The 20,331-nt window shown below is 43.1% G+C and overlaps 1 protein-coding gene across 20 annotated transcripts in view; it reads right to left on the bottom strand.

Moving 5' to 3' along the window:
• Positions 1 to 5,994: 5,994 nt before the first annotated feature.
• The window catches only part of DTNA (dystrobrevin alpha), a 383,284-nt gene continuing 368,947 nt past the window's right edge, over positions 5,995 to 20,331 (bottom strand). For 12 of the 20 annotated variants that reach the window (XM_053571194.1, XM_053571199.1, XM_053571200.1 and 9 more), the window contains 4 exons: positions 18,651 to 18,740; positions 16,965 to 17,133; positions 13,994 to 14,126; positions 5,995 to 7,097 (listed from right to left, as the gene is read on the bottom strand). In XM_053571194.1, coding sequence (XP_053427169.1) covers positions 6,954 to 7,097; positions 13,994 to 14,126; positions 16,965 to 17,133; positions 18,651 to 18,740 — 536 coding nt within the window. In that variant the 3' untranslated portion in view covers positions 5,995 to 6,953. Of the gene's footprint in view, positions 9,630 to 12,300; positions 12,350 to 13,993; positions 14,127 to 16,964; positions 17,134 to 18,650; positions 18,741 to 20,331 lie in introns of all 20 variants that reach the window. The other 8 variants (XM_053571212.1, XM_053571201.1, XM_053571202.1 and 5 more) reach the window with 1 other exon arrangement.

The raw sequence follows: 20,331 nt of genomic DNA, 5'->3' as shown, positions 1-20,331 counted from the left end.
AACTGGGGCCCTGTCTGGTGTGGTGGGGCAAAGTGGTTCTGTCTTGCTTTCAGCTGGTTTCTTTTCGATCCTTTTGCAACTTCTACTCTGGCTTGAAGTCTCAGCTGTGTGGAAAAATCAGCAATTAAGTCACCCCGCCTGCCCACCTCTGGCCCCAGTTGGAAAAGGAGAATCAAACCTTCCTACAATCGCACACCCAGGGCACCGCCTGAAAAGTCCTCAGTCTATTAGCCCAGTTCAAAAGGTCCAAATCAACTGTCTCAATCGGCACTTGTCTCGGGTGGGAGAGTTCAAGAGGTCTCTGGGAACTGGATCACAGGGGCCTGGTGACTCCTCTGACACGGCTCACCCCAGTGCAGCGTGGAGTCAGCAGGAGCCACCCAGCAAACAGAGCAGTCTAGGAAGGTTGACGTCTCCTTCCCCACTTTTCCCCTCCGTCAGACCCAGTCACTGTTATCTCTGCAGATGGCTAACCCAGTTGCCTGCAGTGAACAGACACTCCAGGTGTTTGCACCTTCCTGAATCGCAAGGAAGTCTGCCAGGCTCCCGCAGACTGCCACTATCTAGCAGGAGGAGATGGGGCCTGACATCTTTGAGTGTTTGATGCAGGTGATGGGAAGGAGGTGTTCACTCAGGCTTAGCCTCATCCCTGATGGATGCTGCTAACAGAACAGAACAGAACAGACAACTTTGCGGGGTTCTGTCTCTGTTCCTGTCGAAATCGCCTACAGAAGACGGGCTGTTTTGAGTTCAAACGTCTTTGCTGCTGGAGATTTGCGTCCGAACACCTCTCTGGGTCCGCCCCGCCCTGGAAGCTTCCCGGGTTTGTGAGCCGTGTCAGGAAATCCCCCGCTCACCGGTGGCCTCCTCTGGTTGCCCAGGGAGACAGGGGGTGTGGCCTCAGAATATCCAGAAGTGAGCGTTCTGCTGTTAAAGAAAAAATGGCTGTTGATCTACCTCCAGGGAACTGCTGCTCTGGTGTGGGCACTCAGGCGACCCTTTTCTCCTCTGTCCCGCGCCCCAGAGTCAGCACCGAGTGGCCGCAGTTTGTGCTGGGTCCACACCCCTCAAGAGATCCCCCAAGAATCAGAACTCTTGGGGGATGGGCCCCCAGACCCCAATTGGGAGTGTGGGTGGGGAAGCTAGAGTTTCATTCAGTTTTACGCAACACTACGGCCTGGGGAGGGCTCCTGCACTGCACCGCAGGGAAGTGCCGCCAAGGCTTGATTTCCCCTCAGCAGAGTGCCCTCTCCTTGCTCATGTGTCCCAGATTCAGCGCTGACCTGACGCAGCTCAGGCACTGTGCACTCCCCTCAAGAAATCACCCAAGGATCTGAACTCCTGGGGGATAGGCCCTCAGACCCCGAGTGAGAGTAGGGGCTCTCAGCTCTCAGCGGGGAAGCTAGAGTCTTATTCAGTCTTGTGCCCCTTAATGTTGCCCGGGGAGGGTTGCTGCACTGCACCGCAGGGAAGTGCCGCGAGGCGTGACTCCCCCTCAGCCCGGTGCCCTCTCCTCACTCACGTGCCTCAGAGTCAATGCTGACCAGTCGCAACTCGGGGACTGTCCACTCCCCTTAAGAAATCACCCAAGGATCCGAACTCCTGGGGGACAGGCCTCCAGACCTCAGTGGGCGGGAGGGGAGCGCCGGGAGGGTTGCCAGTGAAGGATTCCCAAAGTTTTATTTAGTTTTATGCCTGGCAGGAGAACACCACGACACCCCAGTAGGGGAGGTAGGTCCAGTTTTTAGAAGGTCTCTCCCGTGGAGTGTAGTGGGAGGGCCTTTAATTTCTGCCCGCTTGTTCAATTGTGGGGTTCTTGAGCCGGTCTCATGGGGGAGGGGGACTCCCGTCCGCTTGGTGGTGGATTTTGTACCTTTTGTTTGCGTCCTTGTGATCACAACTTGCCTCAGCGGTGTTGATGTGAGTTCTTCAACCTTCTCTCTTGGTGAGGCTCAAGTCCACCAGGATACTTACTAAATTCCTGTCCCTTAACCTCCTTCTGGACAGGAGCCTCTGTTGAAAGCTGGCTTCAGTCCGCCATCTTGTCTCCCTCCCATGTTACTGGAATTTTTACGCTGATTCCACCTCATGATTATTTTATACCATTTGACTTTTCCCCTGGAGCTTTGCCAAGGACCCAAGTGCTTGGGCCCGAGAAGCTTTGCCAAGTGCTATGGCCTGAGAAGCTTTGCCAAGTGCTATGGCCTGAGAAACTGGGGATCTGTTTGGTGTGGTGGGGCTAAGTGGCTTTGTCTTGTTTTCAGGTGGTCTCTCTCTGACCCTAGTGAAACAGTTACTCTGTGTTGAAGTCTCAGTTGTGGAGAAATACCAGCAGTTAAGTCACTCCGCCCCCCATAGGCAACAATTGGAAAAGGAAAATCAAACCTTCCTACAACCACACACCCAGGGCACCACTTGGATAGTTCTCGGGCAATTGGCTCAGTTCAAAAGGTCCAAATCAATTGTCTCAGTCAGCACCTGTCTCAGATGAAAGAGTTTAAAAGTTCTCTGGCAACTTGATCACAAGGGTCTGCTGACAACTCACATATGACTTGCTCTGGTGCTCTGTGAGGTCAGGAGGACCCACCCAGCAAATAGATTAGTCTGGGAAGATTGATGCACCTCTGTCACACCCTTCCTTGCACCTCTGTCACACCCAGTCACTCATAACCCTGCAGGGCTGTGACCCAGTTGCCGCCAATGTTCAGGACTCCAGGGTTTGCACGTGCTGGAATCACAAGGAAATCTATGTTTCCTCAGCCAGGCCCCTGCTCTCTGCCTCTCTCTGGTAGGGGGAGGTGAGGCCTGACAACCTCAGGGGCTTGATGGAGACTGGGGGGTGTTCACTCAGTTCCAGCCTGCCCCGATTGATGTTACTGATCGAACAGAACAACATTGCGGAATTTGTTTCTGTCCCAGCTAAATTCTCCTGCAGAAGAGAAGCTGTTTTGAGTTCACAGAACCTGCACCTCATGCTCTGTCTTTGCTTCTGCAAAGGTTTGTATTCACTGCTTGGTTAGCTGTCAGTTCTAGCTTCCTGCCACCTTTTGTCTAGACTGATGATCCCTTGAGGACTGGGTGCATCTTAGGCTCAGTAAAGCAGTCCTCTGGGTCAGCCTTGCCCTGGGAGTGAGCCAGAACTGCACATGCATTTTCTAGTTCCCACGTTCCACCTAGGCTGGTACTGCCTCAGGCAAACCCTTTACTCACAGGGCCTGCATTTCCATCCCAGATCTTCCATCAGTGGTTGCCACCTGAGAAGATGCCCGGCCTCCTCTGGTTGCCCAGAGAGATAGGGGGTGTGACTCCAGAATATCTTGAGGTGAGCCCTATTGTTGCCAAAATTAGCTGCTGCTCTGCACCTCAGGGCACCACTGCTCTGGCGTGGTTCCCTCTCCGCCGACCGTCCTCTCCTCACTCCCGTTCCACAGAATCAGCACTGACCAGCTGCAGTCCATGCCCTGTCCATGCCCCTCGAGAAATCACCCATGAATATGGACTCCTGGGGGATAGGCCTCCAGACCTCAGAGTGAGAGTGGAGGGGAGTGCTGGGAGCTCAGAATTGCAGGTAGAGAATATATACAGTTTTACACAGTTTTATGCCTGGCAGGAGAGCGCCATGGCACACTAGTAGGGGAAGTAGATCCAGTTTTTAGAGTGTCTCTCCCGTGGAGTATAATGGGAGGACTTATGAACACTGCTCATTTGTTTTTGGGGTACTCTGAGCTGTTCTCATGGGGAACGGGACTCCCATCCACTTAGTGATGGATTTTGTACCTTTTGTTTGTATCCTTGGCATCGCAGCTGGCCTCAGCAGTGTTGATGTGCGTTCTTCAACCTTCCCTCTTGGTGCAGCTCTAATCTGCCAGGTTACTTGCTAAATTTCTGTTCTTTAACTCTCCTTCTGGATGGGAGCTTCTGTGGAAAGCTGGCTTCAGTCAGCCATCTTGTCTCCCACTTAAGCTATTTCTATTTTTTTTTTTTTTTATTATTATAGACAAGGCTACATGAACATCATTGCCTATGTCTCTCTGAAGTTTCAAATGGGAAGTGGTCCTACCAGAAAGGCAGGATCCTTAGTACCCATGGTGCCTAGAGAATTTCTTTCCAGGGCTCTTGGTAGGCAGCCTATGTGCTCTGTTGGCCTTGTGAATGTTAAACATTGCCAGCTTCTCATCAACCAACTTGGCCTTGCCCCAACTTGCAAATATGCCCTTTTGGGGTCACTAGATCCATGGAGTCCTGCTTCTGCATAATTCCTTGTACCATAGAGACAGGCCTCACCTATGGGAATGAAAGCGTCTTTGATAGAATCCTAAATCCAGTCTTGCTGGTATAGGTTTAGCTGCTGCAATGTTACCTCAGTGGCCCAGGCCAAACAGGCTTCTATCATGTTCATGCCCTTAGACTTGGCTGTATCTTTGTTTGCTATATACAGGGATCCCCAAAGTCCAGGAGTAGATTATTGTACCTGCTTTACCAGTAACAGGATTCTCAGAATTTGTCTCATTTGAAAGAACTCCATAGCTTTTTACCTCAAAATACGGTCCTCAGACCAGTATCAGTATCACCTAGGAACTTAGTTAAAATGTAGATCTCAGGCTCCACCCTAGATGTATTAAAAACATTTTATAATTCAAGAAGTACTATGTTATCCTTGCTGAAAAAGCACCTCTGGCTTGTCATTGCATACCTTGAGGACCCAGATGAGTCTACTCCCAAAGCTAGGGAGGAAAATGGCCCTGGGCCAATGCTTCTTAAAATTTAATGTGCACAAAAATCACACATCCTGGCCTTTCACCTGCCATGGGCAATGGAATGTGTGAGTTTCCTCTCATGACCATCACAGGTCAGGATATGCCCTTGTAACTGATGGAGAGTTTCTTAATTTCTCTCTCTCTCCCACTGCTTCAGTGTTTACAGAAGTGTTTTTCAATCTCACAGTACATTTGAACCTATAGTTAAACTTCCACGGCACACTTAAATTATGTTGATCAAAAGCAAGAGTAAAAAAAGTATATTTACTGTGCCTTATACTTCTTTTCAAAATAACTTTACCAATGATCTTTAAAATTTTTTTCAGCACACCTCAGATGCTCTCACAGCACACCAGTGTGCCACGGCACACCTGTGGAAAATCACTGGTTTACAGCATTTTCACTGAGTTCCTATCAATCCCAGACTGTGAGCAAGACTTCCAGCACCATTCCATGTCAGACTTCCTAGAAATGCCATTCATGAAGTACATAACCAGACTTGAAAGTTCTGCTTTCTGTAAAGGAATCAGTTCCTCAAGGATGAAAGCAGCTAATCCCCATTGCATAGAAATCATAGAGGTTCTTAGAGGAGAAATGAGAATGGGAGGAATGATTATCACTATGGATTCGTTATTTTTTCACCTGTATGTGCAAGATTTAGGTATCTATGCATTAATTTTAAATAGCTTTATTGAGGGATAATTGGAATATAATAAACTGAACATACTTAATGTATATAATTTGATAAATTTGGACATATGTAAATACACTTGAAATCATCAAAATATTCATTTTCTTTCTTTTTTTGAAACAGAGTCTCATTATGTCACCCTCGGTAGAGTGCCGTAGTGTCCCAGCTCACAGCAACCTCAAACTCTTGGGCTTAAGTGATTCTCTTGCTTCAAACTCACAAGCAGCTGGGAATACAGGTGCCCACTACAATGCCCAGCTATCTTTTGGCTGGAATTGTTATTTTTAGTAGGTCTGCGCTGGGCTTGAAGATACAAGAGAATCTTCATTTTCTGAAGGTTCTCTTGTATGATGGGAATGTAAAAGTTAGTTACCCATACACATTAAAATAAATTTGTATAGTTTTTCTCTTGTTAATCTGATTTATTGTGAGTTGATTTTCTAGGGAACCTTCCTAGGGCAAAGGGGAAGTTTTCTCTTTGTCCCAACAACTCCATGTTGCATTAGCAAAGATTCACTGAAACAAAGGAATAAAACATGCAAGGTGTAGTGTTTTTAAAAACATCTTTTAATGAAGAAATAATTCCATTCCAAAATATAGACACACAATTAAATAGTTTAATCACTTCAAAATATAACATGTCCCCAGGAGGTTCCAACACGCACACACACACACACATACACACAAAACAATACTTAACAGCAATACAAAAAAACCCCATACAATAGTAGTTTTGTTACAATACCAATGAATATCATGAAATCTTTAGTGTCTCTGAATTGCTTATTTCAAACGGTGTTAAATTGCAGTAGTCATAATTAAAAATGTCTCAAGTAGTTTCAAGACGTAACACTTTTGACTTTTTGTTTCTCTTTTTGGTTCAAAAGTAAAAATGCCCTTTCCTCTGAGGACACTGGAGTGTTTTTTATGTGGCTCCTTGTGTGGAATCGAACCAAGGTCAATACTGCAACCAAAGGTTGCCGAATTTACAAGATCTATCTATAGTTAACAGCCAGGAACTAATAAGGGTGGACAACGATGATCAAAATAAAAGCAGACATTAGTGCTCAATTTTGATGGATGCAACAGCTTGGCTCATGCATATAAGAAAATACAAAGCATATCACAACCAAGGCCACACACTCTCAATGCATCAGTTCACATTACTACTTACAAATGAACCTTCCCTGCCTTATAGGAGATCATTCAAGAATCCATTTTTCACAATCTCCAGCACATCTCTCTCTGACCAACCAAACTTACCCCAACTTCCGTCCTGACCAACCACAACTGATCCTTGAATCCCATGCAGTAGATGTCACTTTCCTCCCTTTCTCCATTAACACAGTGCTGTGGGGGAGGGTTGGCTGTGTTAGACCAGTGCTCATTAAGAAGCCATCAGCTCGGAAGAGATGGACATGCAATTCATTGTGGAACAAGAAAGAAACAACCCCATAAGATATAGTTGTATCTAATGGACTGGACAGGTGAAATCTGCTGGGTTTTCACTTAGAACGGCCCCAGAAGTAAATTTGGAGAGCCAAGGAAAGAAATCCACCAAAACCCACAAAAACCCAAAACAATATACGCCATTTTGTCTCGGTTACAGGACAGGGGTGCTTGAGTCTGGTCTCAGTGCGGACGTGGAGCTAAGAGAAAGAAAAGGTGGCTGGTTAGTCAGAAATTGGTCATGGGCGGCAGTTTCCAGAGTCCTTGCAATGGCTTTGTATGATGGCATCGACAACCAGGTGATGGCATTGGTTGGCAATGAAAGTTATGACAAGGGGGAAAGTTATCAGCAGAGCAGGTCAAACCTTACACGGATGTTCTGATGTAGAAACAGAACGAGACAATACATGTCAGCTCCGTCCAGTCAATGGCTGAGAGCCACATACAGGGGCTGAGTTCGAGAACCACCTGGCTATGATTTCGAGCTGACAGCAATGTAGGTAACTGGATGTAGTGGTTTTCAGTACTTAGTATGAGGCACCAGTGGCCACCTGCTCCATCTAGAGAGGTATGGCTTCACAGAGGATGGGCAGTGGAAAAGAGATGAACATTAAGACACACCAACAAAACCTGCAGTAAAATCCATCTGTAAAGATATCTGAGAACTGTGCAGTTGCGCCACTTTGGTGTCAGCTCAGGGACACTGGTCAGTCGGGTTCTCTGGAGGGAAGTATGATTGAGTACATCAAGGGATAGGATGGGCTCCTTACTTGTGCCAATCAAGTATTTTACTATCTCAAGGCAAGCAACTTTGCTCCAAAGGGCATCTAAAGAGATGGGTTCTGACCAAATGTGGACATACAAACATCTTAGAGCCCTCCTCAAAGGAAGCTCAATGATGTCAGCACTCAGCTGGGCACCCACCAACTACAGACTAGCTGTGTAGTGTGGGAGAAGATTTTTGCCAGCTCCAGAAGCAAAATTGAATTGCTGATGCTTTGGGGTTGACACAGAACCTTTTTTCCTCATTCTGAATAAGGCCTTTTCAGAGACTTCATTATACAACTTTATTCTAAAGGAATAGATAATCTTTAGTGTGCATCAGAACGCTGATTCGAACATAGATTACTAGTTCCAACCCCCAGAGCTTCAGATTCAGTAGATCTAGGTTGGGGACTATGAATTTTCGTTTCTAAGACCTTCACAGGTGATGTCAATGCTGCTAGCCCAGGGAACATGCTTTGAAAACCACTGTTCTAAAATGATGCTCTCTTCTATCTTTTAAGGGAGAAAAAAGAGCAATGTCCATAGACATTGCTAATTTAAGTATGTATAATGTATCCAATATGTTGCAGGCTTTTTGTATTCACTCAATTATTAAACAAGTAGAAGATTACTTTTTCATTTCTCCCAGCGTTCCTAAGGGAAGTCCCTCTGTGTCCCTGAAGAGAGCCGGCATAAAGGACCATCACAGAGTCTTTGATCCTCTTGTCTTTGACAGTTCTTTTGCACTTCAGCTTTTCACTGAGTGCAGAATCCCAACTCAGCCTATCTCCTTTCACGTGACCGCAGAAGGCTGCATGCAGAGTGCCAGGTGGCCAGCTAAGGCAATAAACATTCAGAAATAAAAGGAGAGCGGACATTTGAAAGCGCACTTGAAGCCTGTACATTTAAAGCTGAAGGCCTCCAAACCACCTGATGGGGGAACGTGGGAATGAGCAGTGCTATGAGAGACATGCTTCCTAAAGCCACAACGAGACAAACAAGACCGAGGAAGAGCAGAGATGACTTGTCCGTTGGGGGAATCTTATGGCACCTGTGGTTTATAAACAGCTTTAGTAACGAGTATTTCAAAACATAGTTCACAGTTTTAAGAAGATCTGTGCTGATTTTAAAAACTAGAATTCTATATAATTTGAATGTTGTTGTTTTTGAATATGATATCTACTTGGAAAAAATATTTACACTAAATTCTATGGCTGATTTATTAGAGTCTCTTGAAAAAAAACAACCCCAAGTTGGAAAGGAGCCCCAGGGAATGGATTATTCCTAGTGCGTTTGGTTCAAGTCACTGCTCACAGAGACTTGGACACGACTGCTGACTGTGTAGGTCATGGGCCCTTTTTGGCTTCTGGGCTCTGAGTTTCGTACACTCAGGAACCAAATCCTTTGGGGTTTGTGAATCACTTCAAGTGGTTGTTTTTTTCCAATTGCTGTGGAACAAAAAATGTACAGTGTATAATAAACTGTTTTGCTAAAATTTCAAAGAATCTAGAAATCAAAGTTCTAGCTACAAACAGCATTAATATTGTCATTGTAAACTGAACAGATTCGATGTCATGTGCAAAGGTTTTAAAATGCTTGTTAATAATACTGCCATCATGTGTAACAGCAGCATGGGTTTCCAGCCTGTTTGTTGTTTTTTTTTCCTAACCAGGGATGAGTCATGTTACAGAAGACATAGCTGATAAGTTAGCTTTGAACAGAAGTCTTTTTTTCTTTCTCAAAACACACACCTACAAACTACATATCTTAGAACAGAAAATTAGCTGTGCTCTAGTCATCAGAACACATCTTTAGGGGTGGGGGTCTGTCAGGAGCTGCTGCGTGGGGTGGTTCCTCTCTCCGGGAGATGCTGTCAGGTGGCTGTCCTCCTCCTCTGTGTGGGCACAGGGCTCGCCATCATCACCAGCTTTCATGTTACTCTCATCATCTGTCTGACTATAGCTTGCCTGGGAATAAGGAATGTGTAATTTTTTTTAAAAAGGAAAGATGTTTCTAAATTAGGGTTCTGAAGCTAAGGGTCCCCCCATCTCCCCGACACACACAGCGCATGCTCACACTCACTCCACTCCCTCCTGGGACAATCAGCAATGAATGTCCCAGGACACTATTTGCTATTGCACCGGTGAAGGAGAGGACAAGGGGTCCTTCTCATTGAGTCTCTTTCTTAATGGTACCTGGCGGGTTAAAGCAACACAACACAGCCTGTGCTGTGTTTTGGACAAGGAGATAAGACCACTGACCCACTATCAGAATGCCATGTGGATTTTTTTTTAAAAAATCCATCCACATTTTTTGGAGAATTCTGTCCTCTAATTCGTGAAGTCAGGCTATGACTGGCCAAGGAGAGTGGTGTGCTATGTGGCTCAAGGATGGAAAAGGGACAAATTCAAGATGTGAGTTGCACCAAAATGGAGTCTTGGAGGGCCCCAGGGTGAGTATCAGTATATATACTGCTTCTTCAAAACTGTCTAGTTGAAAAGAAATAAACTAGGCTTTACTCTATCACTCTTCTTTAGTAATTTATTGATATGTATGTATTTATTTTGATAAATGTGCATTTATTTTCAAATAGGCCTCAAGCTCCTTTGGAGCAGAAGATGCGCCTTCCATCGTCTCTGTCACCCACCTTCTGCCTCTTACCCACGTAGGACTCTGCCCTGGTGGACGGCTCACTCATGTGGAGCTGATGAATTTGGCCTCAGGACTCTTGGATACTTTGGGACAATTCTGATCTTGCAGAGCAGTCAGAAAGTCCAAACAAAATAAAATCACTTTTATAATGTAAAATTTCAACTGTATGTCTTTTCTACATTAAGAAAAATTAAGGAAGGACAGAATTAGCTGCAAAGATGAAAAGCCACTAGCTTTTGCAGTGTTCCATCCAGTTTGAAATGAATTTTGCCTGATTGATTTGTTGACAGTCAGGTTCACATTCAGGGTCTTATGGAAATTGAGCTAGGTAGGGTAGTACAGGATGTAGTAAACAGCAGAGGGCAAAACTGTTAAATTTCATTGTCAAATTTGCAACAAAAGATTTAAAAAATGGCCTAAGACCTTTCAGATTACTGAAATTTTTGGCTTTTAGACATGAGAATCAATTGCCACTTTTTTATCTGGGTTCATGTCAAGGCCATTTTATTAGGATTTTTCAAAAAATATTTTTCCTTAAAACCAGCTACGGATGTTTAAATAATGTGTAACACAAAAATAATCAAATTGCTGGACAGAAAAAGAAAATGAATGCTGTTAAAGGAAAAGGGCTATTCCTTTGGGGCTAGGTTTATTTTAATTAGAGTGAATATTTTCAGAAATAGCTCTTGGGAATGTTTCAGTCTGCTCGTAATGAATCAGGAGAGCATGTGGTACAGTATTCTCAAATCCCAGGGAGATGGGCGGTAAGACCCTCACACCTCATGAGGGATATATCATCATAGCAATTATGGCATGATTGTTACTTGCTTCGTTTTAACCTTAGGACTCAGACAAGATGGCAGCAGTGTTTGAGCTACCATATATTCTTTACTAATTGGTATGTCATGTAAGAGCTATCTATCTCTTTCTCAAATCAGCAATAGCGTGGATAGAGACTACTGTCACTGCCCTATAGACTTACAAAGAATTCCATGGCTGGGAAAGATCGATGTGGATGAGAGTCTTTGGGCGAGTACAGCCAGAATCCTGGGAGAGGCATTATTAGCTTTTAACTATAAGGAGGAACATCTAAATGTTCATAACTGGAGCTGGAGACAACAGCTAGATGTCTGGGACAGTGAAGCCCAAATCATTGCCTACAGCTGAGTCTTAGTCTTATTTATAAAAGGAGAGAGAGAACAAGTCGTTCCCAGTCCTGGTGGTTCCTGTGCACTTACGTAAACGCTATCTCAGCTTCCAGGGACTGAACTGTTGTAAAGCATAAGCATGGGGCCAGGCATCTGTGTGTATGTTCTTAATAATTGATGGTATGTCTGCCCCTATGCTAGCCCTTTCAAAACTATATCCCTGTGAGCACAGTTCCTTAATGAGGCAGGTGTTATTCTATATGGTGTGCAGAGGAACCTGAGGCTAGAACAGGCTTAATACTTTGCTTGAAATTATGTTGTTTGGATTTGGTGAAACCCGTATTTGAAATCAGGTTAATTATAGTCTTCAGCTTAAGCTCCAGACCACTACTGTCAAATAATCCTGCCAGTCAAGTCCTATTCTCTTTCCATTAAGAAATTACTGAGGATTTCCCACATATTTAGGTAGATCCTTGGAGTGGGATCACATGTCACATAAATGGTCAGGGGTGAGAGAGGCTGAAACTCTGACACCATTATGGATTGGTGATATGGCTGAATGAGCTTCATATTCACTGAGGTTTTCTAGGTCTCTCTGCTGTTACAGAAGTTTCTGTGCCAATTTTCCTAATTAAGAGAATAAAAAGTCAATTCCCAAGGGTGTCTGGCAAATGTCTGCTGAATTATAATGAGATGAATCTTTGATATCAGCAGTGAAGGAGGATATTTCATCACACAGACGGAAACGACTAAGAGGAAGTGATTGTGAATTGAGGATACAAGTTATCAGAATTCAGTGTACAGTGTCCATTTTCCTCCTAAATAAGAGGGTACTTACTTGAGAGGAGAGTGATAAAAGGATATTGCATTCAACCTTGCAAGCTGACCTGTGGGTGACAAAGGATACAAACAAGAAAAGTGACATGTAAAGTTTGTGATGCTGTCAAGCTGGTGTATTATTTGCTGGAAGCCATGCACAAAGACAGAGTGTTCAGTGAATGAAAGTAGTTTCCGATCCCTCCACCAGCCATGCACTCACAGAGCACTCAAGGGCAATCACGCCAATGTTCTCCAGGGACCGGATCTTGAGAGGGGACTCACAGACCCTTCTCTGCTCTTTCCCTTGAAGTCACAGAGCACGGAAAAGAAAGGAGAGAGAGAAGGAGCTACAGAACTTTCAGTTTTATCAGAAATGGCAAAAACTCCAATTGGATCCTCAGTCAAGTAATACAATTTCCCTTCATTTTACTCATGTAAGGTTGAATGACTAATTCACTAAAACAAACGAAAATCTAATGTTTTACATGGAAAGGTGAAAGACTGCCTCCCTTAAAAAAATAAAAAAAAGAAGAACCTCTGGAATTTTTGCTACCAAAATCCAGAAACTGATGTGAGCTCGAAAACAGGTATCTCCAATAGCATGAGCCCCGGAACACTGAATATTGAGCCACATCTCCCTCTCCTCTATGGGAGAACCAAACGGGGCCCTGTAGGATGGAGAACTCCCCTGGAGTCCCCAAAATGTCCTGGCAGCTTCATTCCAGGTTAATTTCCTCCTGCAGATGAGCTGCAGAAGGCTCAGGGGCTTGGCTCAGGCAACTTTGTTTCTGCAGCATGGAGAATGGCTCTCCAGGGATGATCACTGTTTCCCTCTCTTCCTCCCCACCTCTGTCGTTAAGACTAGACCAATATTTTTAGTCACTTTTGAAAATGTGGTCAATAAGCTATACTACCGCACTTCTGCAACTCTGTTCATCCACAACTTGCTAAACTCAGGGGTCAGTGCATCTCACGATGAGACTTGTCACTCTCCTATGCACTTACTTCTGGCATGAGGTGGGCAAGGAGCGGGGCTGAGGACAAACAGTTCAAGGGAGGAGGTATAGTTATGCTTACTCAATTTTCTTATGCCTTGTTCTTCATATTTATTAAAAAAAAATTATGAGAAAGAAAGCATCTTTCTTAATGATCCTGAAGGAGTTTGGACTGTTAGTTATTAAGGTTTTGCGAACACCAGGGCTCTTACCACTTTCCAGATTAGAATTTATAAGTGCTGAGTGACAGCTGTAAGAAATATTCAACATTTTTACCATCTAGAAGATATGGACTGAGGAGTGCAATCAGAATAATCTGGAAAGGGATTATGGAGGGAAGGTCAAGGCACTGATTTTGAGCATCCTGTAAAAGACCCAGGCTACCAGGGTGGCGCCTGTGGCTCAGTTGGTAGGGCGCCGGCCCCATATACCAAGGGTGGTGGGTTCAAACCCAGCCCCTGCCAAACTGCAACCAAAAAATAGCCGGGCGTTGTGGCGGGCGCCTGTAGTCCCAGCTACTCGGGAGGCTGAGGCAAGAGAATCGCTTAAGCCCAGGAGTTGGAGCTTGCTGTGAGCTGTGTGAGGCCACGGCACTCTACCGAGGGCCATAAAGTGAGACTCTGTCTCTACAAAAAAAAAAAAAAAAAAAAAAAAGACCCAGGCTACCAAGGGGCCGAGGTGGATGTGGTGGAGTGAGGTGGGCCTGGAGCCCCATACCTGGTAAGCTTCATCCTGCAGCTTCTGCTTCAAGTATTCCTCCATCTTGAGCTCATTCTCTAGCTGCCGGACAGAGTCATTTTCATAATTCTCATCCTCAGGCCTCACATAGGGACCCCCATCTTCGGTAACCCTGGGAATAAATTACAGATGGAGTTTTGGAGCAAGTCATAAAAGAGAAGTAGGTGTGGAATTTATGTGTGAGCTACATGGCTTTTTGTTGCTGTTTCTAAGATAGGGTCTACTTTGTTGCCATCACAGCTCGCAGCAACCTCACACTCCTGGGCTGGGCTCAAATGATCCTCCTATCTCAGCCTCCTGCGTAGCTGGGACTATAGGCATGAGCTACCATGCCCAGCTAATTTTTCTGATTTTTGTAGAGATGAGGTTCGCTCTTGCTCAGGCTGGTCTTGAAATCCTGACTTCAAGTGATCCTCCCACCTTGGCCCTCCGGAGTGTTAGGGTTACAAGCGTGAGCCACTGTGCCCAGCCAAGCTGCAGTTTTGCTGGCACATTTACATTCCCTTCTCTGAGTCTCTTTCATGTCTTCTTTAAACTAGGGGAAAACTTTGACATGTTTTTGGAGGTTGGAGCAATACACGATCAAGGTATTTCCAAAAATGATGTTTTTTGTTTTTTAGAAGTCTGGTGATCATTGCTTATCTTTTTTTTTTTTTTTTAGGGTGTATAGGAATGGATCGGCCCTTTAAATGTTCTATAATCTTAAAAAAAGGCGCCGGCCACATATGCCGAGGGTGGCTGGTTCGGACCCAGCCCCGGCCAAACTGCAACAGAAAAATAGCCGGGCGTTGTGGCGGGCGCCTGTAGTCCCAGCTGCTCGGGAGGCTGAGGCAAGAGAATTGCGTAAGCCCAAGAGTTAGAGGTTGCTGTGAGCCATGTGACGCCACGGCACTCTACCCAAGGGCGGTACAGTGAGACTCTGTCTCTACAAAAAAAAAAAAAAAAAAAGGCAGACATCTTTTGAGGAAATGTAAAGTTTTCCCAGGCTGAGGGCTTTTTTGGTCCTTTTTCAAAAACGGAACCCAGGAACACATTTTATAAGGAGAGTGAGCCCTCTAGTGAGATAATGTTTAAGGACATTTGTTCAAAATTTGATCCTCTTTGCATTACCCATGCAGATATGTGAGCGTTTGCACACCCACACACACACACTCATCCTTTATTTTTAAGGTAGAATCAAATCTTAGAATATCAGATAGTTGAGTCCAGGAAGGTTACTATTTTAACCCACAGCTTTTGACCTTTAAAATTTATACTAGCTTTAAATCTGAAAAAATTCACGTAAATTGATAAATTCTACTATGAAAAAATAGATAACAATGACCTCATTCACTAACGTGGGACTCTCTTACCTCCATCTATTCATCCCAGAATATGGAAAGCTCTTTGTGGGGCTAACCTTAAGTTCACTAACTAAATCATAGGACTAAAATATTCTCAGGCTACAATACAGTGCATGTTTAAACATCCCAGATATTAAAGTATCCCCTAAAATGAAAAGAGTGGTCAAGGAAAAGTTTCTGGGGCTGGAAGTTAAATGCTGTTCATGTTTATTTATGTCTGTACAACATGTTCTTGTTATTTTTGGAGGTTTGGGGACCAGCCTTAATGGGTCTATGAGGCTTCTTTGAACTTTCCCTCCCCAGCTCTTAAGTTATGTCTGGGGGTTAGTACCGCTACTCAGCATACAGGGGCCAACATATTAGGGTTCCTTTAATAGTCTTGGATGTTAGGACTGGGACAAGAACATTTTAACTAACCACCATGTTAATGCTTAATAAGAAAAAGTCAAATAGATAGGTATTTGCCAGACAAAACAGATGACAATTAACTCACCATTTTGAGTAACAAACAAATCTGACAATCTAAATTATAGAGGAAAGGATGAGAAAGAAAACTATAACAAAAAGCAGCAGCCTACTGCCATTTTAAGTTATGTTATGACTGTTTTGTTTTGATCTTACACTCTCCTGCTTCCCAATTGCCTCTCACGCCGTGTCTCTTTCTAATTCTTCATTATTACTGATCTTTGGGTTGTGAGCCAAAACACCAGAACAGCTTCTGGTTAGTTTCTTCTTTGAGTCTTTAAACAGCCGGTTTATTTTTATAGACTAGTTTGAAGTACTTTGCACATTAAGCAACATCGCCCTTCTGGGGTATTTTTAGTGCTCAGCAATTCCCTCTCTCAGCGTGTGGTGGCCTTTGACCCTGTTTCTTGCATCACCTGGTGCTCCCAACAGCCCCTTTTCTCCATGGTCTTTGTTTTCTTCTTTTCCCTCCCATGCTGGGCTCTGCTGGTCTTTCCTAGCTTTGCCTTTGCTTCTCAGCTTTGGTTTTCTCCGCTAACTACTTTGAGCTGACCTGGGTCACAGAAAGTCTAGCGGGGATGCCACTCATTCTGCTGGTTTCTGCCAACGACAGAAGCCTAACTGGGTGAAAACTTTTGCCAGTAAGTTTTTCGAGGGTCTAAAATGAATTTCCTTATAATGCGCTTTTATGCATTTTCTTATTTCAGTTCCAAGCGCTTACTTGATACTGTTTACACCAATTCTGAACAGAAAGCTTTCCAGCATCGTAGAGTTTTCTAAGTGCAAATATAGTTTTACAGGTAGGATGATTTATCTCTTCAACTAGATTATAAGCCCTGGAAGGGTGGGAACAGTCTTTTCATACCATTTTGTATAGAACTAGCACAGCGCCTTGGGCGAACCAGGCTCTCAATAAGCACTGTTTGGTCAGGTTATCCCTGCTCCCTGGAAATTGTAAGGGGAAAAGTCACAACGCCTAATTTAAAGATAGCACACTTCTCCCTCTTATGGCAGGAAAAGAAACTGCAACATCTCTTTTCAAAATAAAAAGAACTAAACAACCACGTTTTACTTTCTTACTGCTCCCTATGGATTGTTCTGTTATTATCACTGAGGAAATGCCTCCAGGGCAGGATACTCACACGCTCCCACACAGGGCACTTGTGGCAGCTCCGCTCTGAATGTACCCAGGTTTTCGGGCATGAATTTGCGCTAGAAAAGCCTTTTCAGAGGTTGGCGAGGGAACCAGGTCCTCAAACTGAGTCCGTGCAAATTCAGAATCCACATTACTCTCGGTTTCACTCCCCCCCTCTAGTAAATACAAATGAAGAAATAAAGAAAACTTTTTAGATTTTTTTATAACCCACAAATAAAAGACTAGGCTTAACAAATCAACCTGCTGTGTGGTATAAAATATTAACCAGCTATTATACATTAGTCAAATAAATATTTTTTTTTTCAAAATAAGAATTGATAGTGACATGGATTATTATAAAATCATTTGGTATATTACATTTTCTTTTCTTTTTTTTTATTAAATCATAGCTATGTACATTAATGTGATCATGGGGCATCATACACTAGTTTCACAGACCGTTTGACACATTTTCATCACACTGGTTAACAAGGCCTTCCTGGTATTTTCTTAGTTATTGTGCCAAGACCTTTACATTCCACATTTACTAAGTTTCACATATACCCTTGTAAGATGCACCGCAGGTGTAATCCCACCAATCCCCCTCCGTCTGCCCACCTCCCCCCTCCCTTCCCTCCCTTTCCCCCTTCCCCCTATTCTTAGGTTGTAACTGGGTTTTTATCTAATAAAAGTTATAAGGATTTTTTTGTCTAAGTAACTGACTTAACTCCTTAATACTTCTACTTTCCCCCCTCTATAAAATCTTCATTAAAATTGTTGCTGCTTTTACTTAATGTTACTCTAGTTTAAAAAACATGAACCTAAAATGTTACTTTCACTTAAAACTTCAAAGAATTATAAGAGTACAAATTAATAGCACCTAAGACTTCCATAATAAGAATAACCTTTTTAGTCATCATTTGTAAGTACACACCACTAATGATGTATTAACTATTGTCATTTCATCCTATTTGGTAATCTTAATCTAAAATAGCAGCAGCACTTTTCAATAAGTTTAATTCTTATTAGAGAGGTTTTAAGAAATTTAAATCGAGGACTTTTTAAATACTGAATTATATTTCTTACAATTTTATAATCTTGACTCTAAGATCATACTCCTGCTAGATAAATATCTTGTCTGCTTTAAGATGGAGGTATATTAGTAATTGGTAAGGTATTCATTTGCATTATTCATGCTACTAAAATTTTAAAAGTTCTTTATAATACGAAGAGGATAAAGAGTCTCTCGAATTTTTATGCTAGTTGCTTTCCAGGCAGATCTTTTTCAGAGATATTTTATAGGTAAATTTCAGTTCAGCCTCAGTGAATGATTAGGACACAGAGTCCAAATAGGTACATACAACATTTGGGTCTATAAAATAACATTGGCATCATGTTTTAGATCCCCATATGAGTTACTCAGTGGCTATCTTTGGATTCTTGAATTATAGGTCATTTTCATATTTTTCTTTATGCATTTTTTAAACTTTTTGCATTCAGCATGCACTAACAGTCTTCTAATAAGCAAAATATAAATATGACTAAAAGATTTGAATATTCCAGCAAAACATGACATAGACCTTTACAATATCTTTTTATATTTGACAATGAGTAGATCTCCAAGAGAGGCTCTTAGCATGTAAGGGTCTCTCTTTCCAATGAGCAGATAAACCAGACAGGATCAAGGACTCACCAGAATTCAGCTCTTTCACGAGAGAAGACATGGTATTTGTGATGGAATCTGCTGCCACCAGTAAATCATTCCTTAAATTTCTTCTTGAACCTTTAGAAAAAAAGAAATAATCATTTAAAACAAAGCTCCCCCTCTTCCATTGATAACCTAAAGCAAGAAAACGTCTAAGACCTTTCCTTTTCAGAAATGTTCTGGTTCATTCCCTAAACAAAAAAAAACACTTATGGGACAGGCTTCTTAGGCAGGGTGTCCATAAAGTTTTTAAATTGCACATGAACTTTATGGATACCCTGCATAAGAAGACATGGTTGTTGGGTGTGGTGGCTTAAGCCTGTAATCCTACCAATTTGGGAGGCTGAGGTGGGCAGATTGCTTGAGCTTAGGAGTTCAAGAACAGCCTGAGCAACTAAAAATAGAAAAACTAGCCAGGTGTTGTGATGAACACCTGTAGTTCCAGCTATTTAGAAGGCTGTGGAAAGAGGATTGCTTGAGCCCACAAATTTGAAGTTGCTGTGAGTTATGATGACATGGCAATCTACTCAGGGTGACAAAGTAAGACTCTGTCTCAAAAGAGAAAACATGGTTAATAAAGGAGATGCATATAATTTATTGTCTAAATTAGACAATTTTGAAAATGAAGGGGAGAAGTATTAATAATAAGACTGGGGAACCTAACACAAAGTGGAGTAGTCCCAGGAAACCACCATGTGTGGCTATCCTTCCTAGGAACAATCACATAGACGACAAGTCTGATTTTGCCAGGAGAATTGTGCTTTCCTAGCTGATGTTACTATTGTAGCCATTTCCCGGTCAGTGCGCACACCGGATTCTGGTCTCTACCAGCACGGGCTCTGTTGGGGCTCTCAGAACTCTTCCTACCAGCATAAGTACCTCATGCAAATGGGAAACCATCTCAGAGCGAGAGAAAGGGGTGAGGATTCTTGTTGCTTCTGCCAAAACACGGGCAGATGCACATCTGATGCTCTGAATTGGAACTTAGATTATGTTTCATTGTGGCAGAGAAAGATCATTATGTTATTTCAGGAATATACTAAGGATTGAATGAATATGTATGAGCTGGTCTGGGAGTAGGAAAGGTACAGAGAGCTAATCACCATAGTGTCTTTGGAAAAAAGGGTTCAAAATTCCAAACACATGACTTACAAATGAACTTAGGTAGCATGAACTCTTTAAGATCTAGGGGCTGCTGATAGGCCACAAGGCATTCTGTCATTTCTCAGAAAGTAATAGCAAATAAATAAAATACTAAATACATTAAGTTAAAAAAATCAAAGTAGTTAGGTAAAAAGATTATAATAGAAGGTATAGTTTCTAATATTTGGAAATATACTGTAAATTTCCTTAAAATATGATTCAGAGCTGCAGCCACCCACCCGTGGCCTTTGCCTGTGCAGCAGGAGGTGAGCTGTAGGTGAGCAAGACTGAGCCAGTGAAACTTCGTCTGTGTTTACAGCTGCTCCTCATCACTCACATTACCACCTAAGCTCCTCCTCTGTCCAGTAAGTGGCAGCATTAGATTCTCATAGGAGTGCAAATCCTACTGTAGACTATGCATGTGAGGGTTCTAGGCTGTGCCTGATGATCTGAGATGAAGATGTAATGCACTTGAATCATCTCAAAACTAACTTCCTGCCCTATCCATGGAAAAATTTTCTTTCAT

The sequence above is a fragment of the Nycticebus coucang genome, chromosome 19, assembly GCF_027406575.1.
Source record: "Nycticebus coucang isolate mNycCou1 chromosome 19, mNycCou1.pri, whole genome shotgun sequence".
Classification (NCBI taxonomy): Eukaryota; Metazoa; Chordata; class Mammalia; order Primates; family Lorisidae; genus Nycticebus; species Nycticebus coucang.
The sequence above is the reverse complement of the archived record's forward strand: the minus strand, read 5'-3'. Positions and strand labels throughout refer to the sequence as shown.